The sequence below is a fragment of the Pungitius pungitius genome, chromosome 12, assembly GCF_949316345.1.
Source record: "Pungitius pungitius chromosome 12, fPunPun2.1, whole genome shotgun sequence".
NCBI classification, from domain to species: Eukaryota; Metazoa; Chordata; class Actinopteri; order Perciformes; family Gasterosteidae; genus Pungitius; species Pungitius pungitius.
The window spans coordinates 10,863,354-10,874,552 of NC_084911.1; the positions used below are offsets into that span (position 1 = coordinate 10,863,354).

Genomic DNA, 11,199 nt, shown 5'->3' on the forward strand with positions numbered 1-11,199 from the left:
CTACAGCCTGCGTGCTCCCTGAACTGCTCCTGCCTTTGCAAATGCAGCGCTTATACTTGACCTGTGATCAGATGAATAAATCTACCAGAACGAGAGAAGTAGTTTGGCTGAATTCTTCCAGACGTCCCCATCCAGGCTTCCAATTTTTGAACACGAGCCTCTCTTTTGAAATTACTAACACTCTTAAGACCCTCTTCCTGCTGGCTATTTTTCCCTCAAAAGAATTGGAGATATGCAAGGCCTCTCGGTGGCCCCCTCGTGCTTGGAAATTGCACCTGGCATGGTGAAGGCATTTTTACTTCCTTCCCCCAGCTATATTCCTAAGGCTCCCTCCACCACGGTTGGGCCTATTGTGCTGCAGGAACGTCTCCGGTTACGTATGTAACCTTAGTTCCCTGAAGGGAACGAGACGCTGCGTGTCTATGCCATACTCCCAGCATGCCCGTGGCACTTGATACCGCCGATCAGAGATGAATGGGCTTGCCCTTCGGGTCCCTTTTATAGCTTCCAGGTCCAGCTGTCGCCCCCCTATGACGTACCAGCTCGCCATTGGTTAGATTTCACACGTGCTTCATGACATGGTCACGCAGGGGCGTTCCCACAGCGTTCCCACAGCGTTTCCACGCAGCGTCTCGATCCCTTTAGGGAACTAAGGTTACATACGTAACCGACGAGACGTTTTCTTATGCTTGCCATGTTGTCGGGTTTGACATGCGCACAAGATCAGAGTTCATCTGGATAAAACATTTTAGTTTTTATATTAAATATTTTCATTTTAATGTCTACATGTATTAATGCAAGTGTTTTGAGTTCAAAAGACCCACAGCAACACAACACCCCTGATATATATCATATAACTTCAAACATGTAATCCCTCCTTTCACCACACCGTAGCAGCACCGTTTTATTGCGCTTTTTTACCAACTTTTTGTAATGTTTTGGCCTATTTAAAAAATTGCGTTCTGCCTCTGTCAAGCACTTTGTGACCTTTGTCTGTGAAAAGTGCTATATAAATCATTAATTAGATATATGCATATACATATACAGTGGGTGAAATAAGTATTGAACTTATATATTTCCAAACGAGCTATTGACATGGAATTTTCATCAGTTGTTGGTAACAACCCTAGTAATACATACATACAAAGAAACCAAAACGAAGAAGTTCAGCAATAAAGTTATGTTTAATAATGTAAAATGACACAGGGAAAAAGTATTGAACACGCTTCCTGATATTTATTCAATACTTTGTACAAAAGCCTTTGTTGGTAATGACAGCTTCAAGACACCTCCTATATGGAGAAACTAGTCACATGCATTGCTCTGGTGGGATTTTGGCCCATTCTTCCACACATACAGTCTTGAAATCTTGAAGGGTCTGTGGGCCTCTTCTATGAATCTTGATCTTCAGGTATTTCCACAGATTTTCAATGGGATTTAAGTCAGGTGATTGGCTGGGCCATTCTAGCAGTTTTATTTTCTTTCTCAGGAATCAGGAATCAGGAAACGTTGATTGCCATAATACGTCAGACATACATGGAATTTGACATGCATGTTGGTGACAGTACAATAATGGGCAACAGACAACGTAGTGCAGAAATAAGATAATAATATAATAAAATATATGCTTGTCTTTCCACTTCCGTATTATGGCCCCAACAGTGCTCACTGGAACATTTTATTTTCATTTGGAAATAACTCACACAGTTGTCTGTATTATGCAGAAGTAGAAAATCCAAACTAGAGTGATTGTAATACAATTATGAAATGTAAGCTTATTGATATAATGTGTATATATATATATATTTATATATATACATAAATTTGTAACGTCTTTGATTATTGTATACATATTTATATATATATATATATAACGTCTTTGATTAATGTATACATAAATATGTACAAATTTAGGAGTATACAGCTTTACACCGCAGGCCAAACACCAAACTCTAACTGCTGAGGAGGAGTGGGGCAGGTGTGTGAATGCGGGATGAAAACAGGGGCATGAATAAAACACATATCAGTCATTGTCTTTGTTTCACAAAAGAAACAAGAAGCTTAGAGCACAGGTTTTGTTTTTCTATTTCGACTAAATATCTGTGTCCTGCAGATAAAAGACCAACTGCGGGTCCTAGCACTGACTCATCAGCTGCCAAAAGTTTGAAATTGGAGCACAGCAGTCAGAGCCTAAAGGCTTAAACTGTGCCTCTGTAAGGGATCGCTCTATGTATTCTGTCCCTGTCCTGTGTTTGAATAGCTATCCCTTATTTGCATTGTTTGGGTTGATCTGCGATCTCCGTCATGTAAAAAACGCTTAGAGATTAGAAATGAAGAGGCTCAAGTACAGTATAGAATGTGTTTAATGTGGCACTAAATGTATCAATATGAGACAGTCATAACAACTTGCATCACACCAGAACCAAAGAATGCTGCCAATGGTGGGTCACTTCATGTTCGGGCATTCTTGTAGTTGGTCTCGAACCAGTCGCATGTCATCTTTATAGCTGAGGAGAGAAAGAAATGAACACAGCAAGTCATTACCAGCCTGAGCACTCCTTTATTTGTTCTATTCTCCTTCACGCTCTTGTGTACACAGTTCCATTGATTACAGGGTTTTAAAGTGTTGAAATAATATTGTGGTATTGAAGTCAGACCTTCATTGAGGGGTGTGAAGGAGAAGTCGGGCAGGAGGCGCCTCAGCTTGGCATTGCTGGCGGTTTTCTTCATCTGGCCGTCTGACATGGTGGTGTCAAACTGATCTTAAGGGTCAAGGCTACACTGATTTTTAATCTCTTTGCACGTAAAGAAAAAGTGTGAACTATTTAAGGGGATCTATCAGCAGAAATTGAATATATTAATATATGAGGGGCCGTTTAGGACTTAACTACTGAGACACTCTCACACACACTACTGAGACACTCAACACTCTCACACACACTACTGAGACACTCTCACACACACTACTGAGACACTCTCACACACTCTACTGAGACACTCAAAACTCACACACACTACTGAGACACACTCACACACACTACTGAGACACTCACACACACTACTGAGACACTCTCACACACACTATAGAGACACTCTCACACACACTATTGAGACACTCTCACACACACTATTGAGACACTCTCATACACACTACTGAGACACTCTCATACAGACTACTGAGACACTCTCATACACACTATTGAGACACTCAGACAGCATCTCACTATACAATGTGAGAGAATCTCAGTATACAGTGTGAGAGCATCTCAGTATACAGTGTGAGAGAATCTCAGTATACAGTGTGAGGGAATCTCAGTATACAGTGTGAGAGAATCTCAGTTACACCGGAAGGCATCTCAGTTACACCGAAAGGCGGAAGCAAAGAGCTCTGATTTTGAACAGCGCAATGCGCCAATCATACGCCCTTCCTTCATATGCCTTGAAGTCTGCGGTCGCCCGTCCAAGTTTATAAATACTACCATATTCAAGGGACGGAATGTCATTTTAGGACGTTTTCAGGCGAGAAATTAGGTGTTTAAGCAACATTTCTGCGGTCGGTTTGTTAACATTCAGCCATCGTAAAAAATTCCATGGAGGATGTCGGAGACGTGAGGCGTAGTTAACGGGACCATCTGATGCCCTCAGCACCGGGCGGTCAGCCTCATCTCACGCCGCAGACAGCAGCCTGTTCTCGGCCAGACTTCTGTGAAATTGACTACTTGAATTAGGGGGATGTTGGACCGTCCTGATTTGCAATGCCCTGACGCGTATTTATCCTCCTTTTTTGGAGTTGCGGTGGGAAAACTGTCGCCCCTTAACCTTAAACGACTTTGACACCCCTGATTTAGAGCCTCACGAAATATTGTCCTTTTTTATGGTGTTATGGATATGGTCACCCTACATTGTATCTACTTTTTCGTAGCGGAGACACGTGTGGATCTTACAATAGAAATATTCATTAATTAATATTTGGATTTTAATGTATTATTTAATCGATTATTATTCTTCGCTTTGAAGCTGCTGCCGGTTTCCATGACGGTCTCCCCACAAGACCTTTAATAAAGACACGATTAGTTTTATTCCACAATGATAGACAGTACAATAAGCGCGCACACTATGGATACAGTATAGTTTACGTATCGTTTATTAAGGTTATGAATTTAAACTCTGCTCGCAAAATAGCCATTAAACAAACACCAGTCTCAGATTAGAAGTTATGAACACTCATCCTAGTTATACTATCGTATATATAACCGCTACGGAAAAGTGGATCGAAGCGGAGCATTCATCACGGAAGTCTGGCCGAGAACAGGCTGCTGTCTGCGGCGTGAGATGAGGCTGACCGCCCGGTGCTGGGGGCATCAGATGGTCCCGTTAACTACGGCTCACGTCTCCGACATCCTCAATGGGATTTTTTACGATGGCTGAATGTTGACAAACCGACCGCAGAAATGTTGCTTAAACACCTAATTTCTCGCCTGAAAACGTCCAAAAATGACATTCCGTCCCTTGAATATGGTAGTATTTATAAACTTGGACGGGCGACCGCAGACTTCAAGGCATATGAAGGAAGGGCGTATGATTGGCGCATTGCGCTGTTCAAAATCAGCGCTCTTTGCTTCCGCCTTCCGGTGTAACTGAGATTCTCTCACACTGTATACTGAGATGCTCTCACACTGTATACTGAGATGCTCTCACACTGTATACTGAGATTCTCTCACATTGTATAGTGAGATGCTCTCATGTTGTATAGTGAGATGCTGTCTGAGTGTCTCAATAGTGTGTATGAGAGTGTCTCAGTAGTGTGTATGAGAGTGTCTCAGTAGTGTGTATGAGAGTGTCTCAGTAGTGTGTGTGAGAGTGTCTCAATAGTGTGTATGAGAGTGTCTCAGTAGTGTGTGTGAGAGTGTCTCAGTAGTGTGTGTGAGAGTGTCTCAGTAGTGTGTGTGAGAGTGTCTCAGTAGTTAAGTCCTAAACGGCCCCTCATATTATTAGGTATGTTTTATTATAATTAGAATGGTGTTGTTGATACCTTTAAAGAATGCGTTTGAAATTGTCAGTGTATGGCTAGAAACAAAGATTGTTTGAATGGTTGAATTTTCTTTTTATTATGTCGGAAACTTTATGTTGGAAGGCTTTTAACTCAGCAGCTCCTTATGGAGCTTTTATAAGGTGAAGAGATTCTTCATAGCATGTCATATCCAAAGTTCACAGAAGCAAAACAGTTTGCATAATAATTCCAATGGCTTCATTGTAGAATGTTAAAAGGATACATTTATTTCTCCTTTGAAGTCGACAGCCTTTGTGATCATGTCCACAGCTTCTTTGATTGAGATTTCATCCTCCTCACCCACTGACAAGAAATCCACAGTTAAAAGTGAGGGAATGCTATACACATAGTGACTGTGTCTCTTTCTTTGACATACAACACAATATAAAACACCTTATGATAACCCTATGATGCTCGCTAAGGGTGAGTTTGGTACTACTCACCAGAGAGGATAATGGGGGCAACTTCTTCATATTCTCTCAGGACCCAAATGATTAGACGAGCCAAATCCTGAAGGTGAACACAGACAATGGGACTTTGCTTTGTTAGTCGACAGTATGTTATCATACATATTTATCTCAGAGATACATTTGGCCAATATAGAAATATTCATCAAAGCACATAACTATACATTCAAATCTAATGAAAATATATACTAGTACTCGTACCAGGGAGTAGACAAACTGCCTTTTAGGAGCTCCAGAGCCACAGACCGTCAATGGAGTTCCTTCCTCTGTGAGAGAGACATAAAAAATAGATCATATTACTTCTATTCTGTTGTTGTCTGTTTGTATGTTTTGTTCACTATTTTCAGTGCAGGCATGCATGAAATTGGATTAGTGAAGTCACTTTTGGCCTTGTACGTCTTGTTGATGAGTGCCGACAGCACATGACCATTTTCTATGTTGAAGTTGTCATGTGGACCAAAAACATTGGTTGGGATGACCGCCGTGTAGCAATGACCGTACTGCTGAGAGTATGCCCTGTGGACACAGAGGAGCCATCAGACGGACTGCAACACTTTTATTATCACACTTTATTTAATTTTTTTCCCCTTTGATTTGAGCTCCAAACACACATTTCCTTTTTAAAGTCATCAGAACCTTTAGGAAGAAACTTCCTCCCTCTCAGAGCCTTTAGTGCTTCGGGATGGTCACAAATTGAACCTGTTTGACTAAGTCACCAAAGGTGTTTATATTGGACCCAACTGAAGCTTTGCTCCAACCGCAGCCCTTTGTCGGGGATGAATGCAGGTTCACCCGTTTGTCTACACTGCGTCCTTGTTTTCACTACACAGCTGCCTACCGGTTCTGAACATCAATCATCCGCTTTGCGTGCGAGTATCCAAAGTTGGAGTCATGAGGTGATCCATTGTGTATCTGTGAGAGTGGAACATTACAGAAAACACACAGTTACATCAAGTGCATTTTTCCCTATTTTACGGCTGTGTAGTGACACACAATGAGTACACAAAAGGAAGGGGATTACCATGGTCTCGTCGATGGGGTACGTGGTTTTGTCAGGGAAGATACAACTGGACAAGCAGGACACGACTTTGGTCACACCTGACTCGTGGGCAGTGTGTAGCACGTTGTCATTGATTTTGATGTTGTCCCTCTGTGAAGGTGACAAACTGTCACTGACATGACGTGGTAACACAACACACAATGTAGATTTTTTTCAACGGAACCCGCGTGCTTAAAATCCTGTTTCTCACCAAGAATTGCAGGTTCTCCCTCATGTGTAGATAGAGGCCTCCGACTTTTGCGGCCAGATGGATGACATGAGTGGGACGATACTTCTCAAACACAGCCCTGGTCTGCTCAACATCTCTGTTTGTGTTTTAATACAACATTTATTCACAATTGTTTACAGACTAGAAGAACAAACAGGTTTGAAGATGGACTCTGAAGCCTACAGGGGCTTGTTTGACTGAATTTATTCTAGCATAAGTGTTTTACGCGTCAATCACAGATAAATCACTTCCTGGCATGATTGGATAAAGGAGAAAAATCGAAGCAACTTACACAAGATCAGCTTGCTTGGAGGAGAGGAAGATCCATTCTTCTCCGTCCAGTTTCCCACCTTCCTGCTGCACCACATGCTCAATGGCTTTTCCCACCAACCCGGATCCACCCGTCACCAGGACACGCATTGGCAACGCCATCTTTTATCAATGTGCTGGCTCTTCCGAGGTGAAAACCAATAAAATACTAATCAAGGCTAATCCACTATATTTATACGCTCGAATAAAAGCAGGTAAACTAAACTGTTACACAAACCTAGTAACTCAAATTAGGACTCTCAGCTGTTGAAGTACAAGTGACTCTGAAGCCTCTACCATCTTGTTAGAGGGAAGTAAGTGTGAGAGGAAGTAAGGGTTGCGTTAATGGAGGCATGTCCAAAGTCCGACCCGCTAGCCAATCCCGCGGCTTTGATCTAATAATGAGTTACTTATGATAAATATTTAATACTTTATTTACTACTTTCATGATACCCAGTACTACAAAGCGCTATTTGTTTGATACAAAACTTCCTGAATAAAAAAAACTGTACACCCGGATCCCAGATAATAAGTAAGATATGTTAATATATACAGTATATACAGTATATATATATATATATATATATCAATGTTGCTCCCAACAATTATGAACAATAATGTCCACAACAATGACAGTAGGAAACATAGTTCACAACATTGGTTCTCACCTGCAATGCTGTGAATCTACATCCAGGACATGGTGAAACCCTACATCCAACCCGCACACTCTGCTCTGCATCTGCCAAGCTGCTTGTTTCTACCTGACTGAAAGAAAAGCACTCGGTGAGATTGCGACTCTTTGCTGTCCTGGCTCCCAGATGGTGGAGCGAGCTCTCTGATGACATCAGGACTGCAGAGAACCTTTACATCTTCTGCTAAAAACTCAAGACACACCTCTTTAGACTCTACCTTGACTAAAACACTAGCAAACCGTAGCACTAACAAATCACAGCACTTAAATTGTACTTATAATGGCACTTTTCTATAACATGTTTTGAAACTGCTTATTTGATGAAAATTGTACTTTCTTGTTACTTGTTCTTCTGAGTTTGTATCTCTATGTGGAAATGCACTTATTGTAAGTTGCTTTGCATAAAAGCGTCAGCTAAATGACATGTAATGTAATGTAAGGCACATTTTGACATGTTAATTTATTTCAACATTTGAAAGTCAGAGGTATCTCTTTTATACATACATTATTAATAATAATCAAATCTTTGCTGTTCTCAAACTCCTGCCCATGTCTGTTTTTGACTTGAGAGTACTTTTCCACAGCTTTGTCAAAAGCCGCAGATGCAGAAGCGTTGCCATTCAACACTGACTGCAAGGAGGGGAAGTGCTGCACTTTGTTTGCACAGAGAATTCCTTTGTTCATCTTGGCTTTAAATGCATTGATATCACTTATCCTGTCAGCAACAGAATTACCTTTGCCTTGCAGCTCACAGTTCAAATTGTTCAGCTTCCCTCTGATGTCCATTAAAAATGCGAGGTAAAGTATGCACTCAAGCTGAAGCTGTGTCCCAAAGTCGCAAGGCTGCATCCTTGTAGCCTCCAGCCTTTGATGTAGACCTCGGCTGGTCCTCCAACAACCGCATAGGCTGAACCGAATGGTCTCTGAAATGGGACGGTGTTGCCTACGGGGGGACTTCGGCTTGCGTCATTAGCATTACCTCCGCTGCTCCCATTGCCTAGCAACCTGGTGAACTTAACAAAAAAGCCATAAAACCCGAAAAACTTAAAAATTACAGATGAGGAAGATAAACTTGTTTCATTTAATTCAGGAAATTACTCCAGAGCATGATAAATTTCCGGCTGAGAGAAGAACATTTTCCGGTTATTATAAATTCTAATTAAATAAGTAGGGCCGGGACTTTAGCGCGTTGCGATTCATTCATTACAATATGAATTAAGATTAATTAATTACACATAAAAATAACGCATTACACATTTCTTACGCATTTTTACACTTTTTTTTGCACCGCACAACGTTTCTCACTGGATGAGTTTCGGGGGGACCGATTATACTGGAGCACCAACTAGCGTTCATGACTTCAGACAACAACAAACCACAGTGAACATGAACGAAGAAGCTGACGAGACCGTGTCGGTTGGCCCCGTGAATGGGAAATCTTATTATAATAAACACACGGATGGAAGCGTCGATAAGAACATGGTTGTGTGCAAGCTGTGCAACAAGGAATTCACATCGAGCCTCAAGTATCACCTCAACGCAAAACAATTAGCAGCTAGCGTGGACGTTAGCCCCACTCCGGGTACAAGGACCCACACCCAACCCACACTGCACCAGATGACTAGTTTAAGGACCAGGGTAACTAAGACCACGTCTGATAAAACAACCAATGTTCCAAATGTACTTGAAAGTATGAGGGGCCGTTTAGGACTTAACTACTGAGACACTCACACACACACTACTGAGACACTCAACACTCTCACACACACTACTGAGACACTCTCACACACACTACTGAGACACTCTCACACACTCTACTGAGACACCCAACACTCACACACACTACTGAGACACACTCACACACACTACTGAGACACTCTCACACACTCTACTGAGACACTCAACACTCACACACACTACTGAGACACACTCACACACACTACTGAGACACTCTCACACACACTACTGAGACACTCTCACACACACTACTGAGACACTCTCACACACACTACTGAGACACTCTCACACACACTACTGAGACACTCTCACACACACTACTGAGACACTCTCACACACACTACTGAGACACTCTCACACACTCTACTGAGACACTCAACACTCACACACACTACTGAGAAACTCTCACACACACTATTGAGACACTCTCACACACACTATTGAGACACTCTCATACACACTATTGAGACACTCAGACAGACAGCATCTCGCTATACAACATGAGAGCATCTCACTATACAATGTGAGAGAATCTCAGTATACAGTGTGAGAGCATCTCAGTATACAGTGTGAGAGCATCTCAGTATACAGTGTGAGAGCATCTCAGTTACACCGGAAGGCGGAAGCAAAGAGCGCTGATTTTGAACAGCGCAATGCGCCAATCATACGCCCTTCCTTCATATGCCTTGAAGTCCGAGCTTGCCCGTCCAAATTTATAAATACTACCATAATCAAGGGACGGAATGTCATTTTAGGACGTTTTCAGGCGAGAAATTAGGTGTTTAAGCAACATTTCTGCGATCGGTTTGTTAACATTCAGCCATCGTAAAAAATTCCATGGAGGATGTCGGAGACGTGAGGTGTAGTTAACGGGACCATCTCATGCCCCCAGCACCGGGCGATCAGCCTCATCTCACGCCGCAGACAGCAGCCTGTTCTCGGCCAGACTTCTGTGAAATTGACTACTTAAATTGACACCTACTACTAGGGGGATGTTGGGCCGTCCTGATTTGCAATGCCCTGACGCGTATTTGTCCTCCTTTTTTTTGGAGTTGCGCTGGGAAAACTGTCGTGGCCCCCCCCATCTCTGGCCGTAACGTCCGCGCCACCCCCGCTAACCTGAAACGACTTTGACACCCCTGATTTAGAGCCTCACGAAATATTGTCCTTTTTTATGGTGTTATGGATATGGTCACCCTACATTGTATCTACTTTTCCGTAGCGGAGAAACGAGTGGATCTTACAATAGAAATATTCATTAATTAATATTTGGATTTTAATGTATTGTAACGCTCACCCCAATGCTGTAGCGTAAAATAAGGAGGCGATGACTGGCTTGCAACTCCGGTGCATTTATTTAAGGAAAACACAACTTCGGTCACTGTTTGCCGTTTTTACTCCGAACGAACACTTCCGCATTCCCGGCACCCCCCCAACTCTCGCGTTGTCTCGCGTAACTACAGCCGGTCAGTACATAACATGAACACATGCAACATCTGATAACTGATAACATGAACTCAGCTCATTACACAGCTCCCCCCCAACAAAGTCCCTCGTCCCGAGGGACTACAAAGTCTCTGAGATGGCCCGGCCGGCGTCTCTGTCTCCGCGGCCGTGAACGAGTGGGGGACGCAGGCGCCCCTGCCTGGCGGGGGGGGCTACACCCCCGTGCAGTGA

The 11,199-nt window shown here is 42.6% G+C and overlaps 1 protein-coding gene across 2 annotated transcripts; it reads right to left on the reverse strand.

Moving 5' to 3' along the window:
• Positions 1-2,357: 2,357 nt before the first annotated feature.
• On the reverse strand, positions 2,358-8,150 carry LOC119220072 (GDP-L-fucose synthase-like). Of its 2 annotated transcripts, XM_062565972.1 has the most exons (11): positions 7,763-8,150; positions 7,078-7,237; positions 6,768-6,882; positions 6,539-6,667; positions 6,356-6,429; positions 5,900-6,033; positions 5,719-5,783; positions 5,494-5,560; positions 5,274-5,353; positions 2,658-2,757; positions 2,358-2,507 (listed from the first exon to the last, which is right to left on the reverse strand). In XM_062565972.1, exons 2-11 carry the CDS (start codon positions 7,215-7,217, stop codon positions 2,452-2,454), a joined length of 960 nt encoding a protein of 319 aa, XP_062421956.1. In that variant the 5' UTR covers positions 7,218-7,237; positions 7,763-8,150; the 3' UTR covers positions 2,358-2,451. The 2 variants fall into 2 exon arrangements, with proteins under 2 accessions (XP_062421956.1, XP_062421955.1); XM_062565971.1 differs by lacking the exon at positions 7,763-8,150 and having other exon boundaries at positions 2,359-2,507; positions 7,078-7,415.
• Positions 8,151-11,199: the final 3,049 nt, after the last annotated feature.

What these genes read in the sequence shown, in the direction of transcription:
- LOC119220072 (XM_062565972.1), bottom strand. Translation starts at nt 7,217, where the DNA reads ATGGCGTTGCCAATGCGTGTCCTGGTGACGGGTGGATCCGGGTTGGTG. An exon ending in GGGAGAACCTGCAATTCTTG is followed by an intron (nt 6,668 to 6,767) that starts GTGAGAAACAGG and finishes TCACCTTCACAG; the next exon opens with AGGGACAACATCAAAATCAA. An exon ending in ACCCCATCGACGAGACCATG is followed by an intron (nt 6,430 to 6,538) that starts GTAATCCCCTTC and finishes CCACTCTCACAG; the next exon opens with ATACACAATGGATCACCTCA.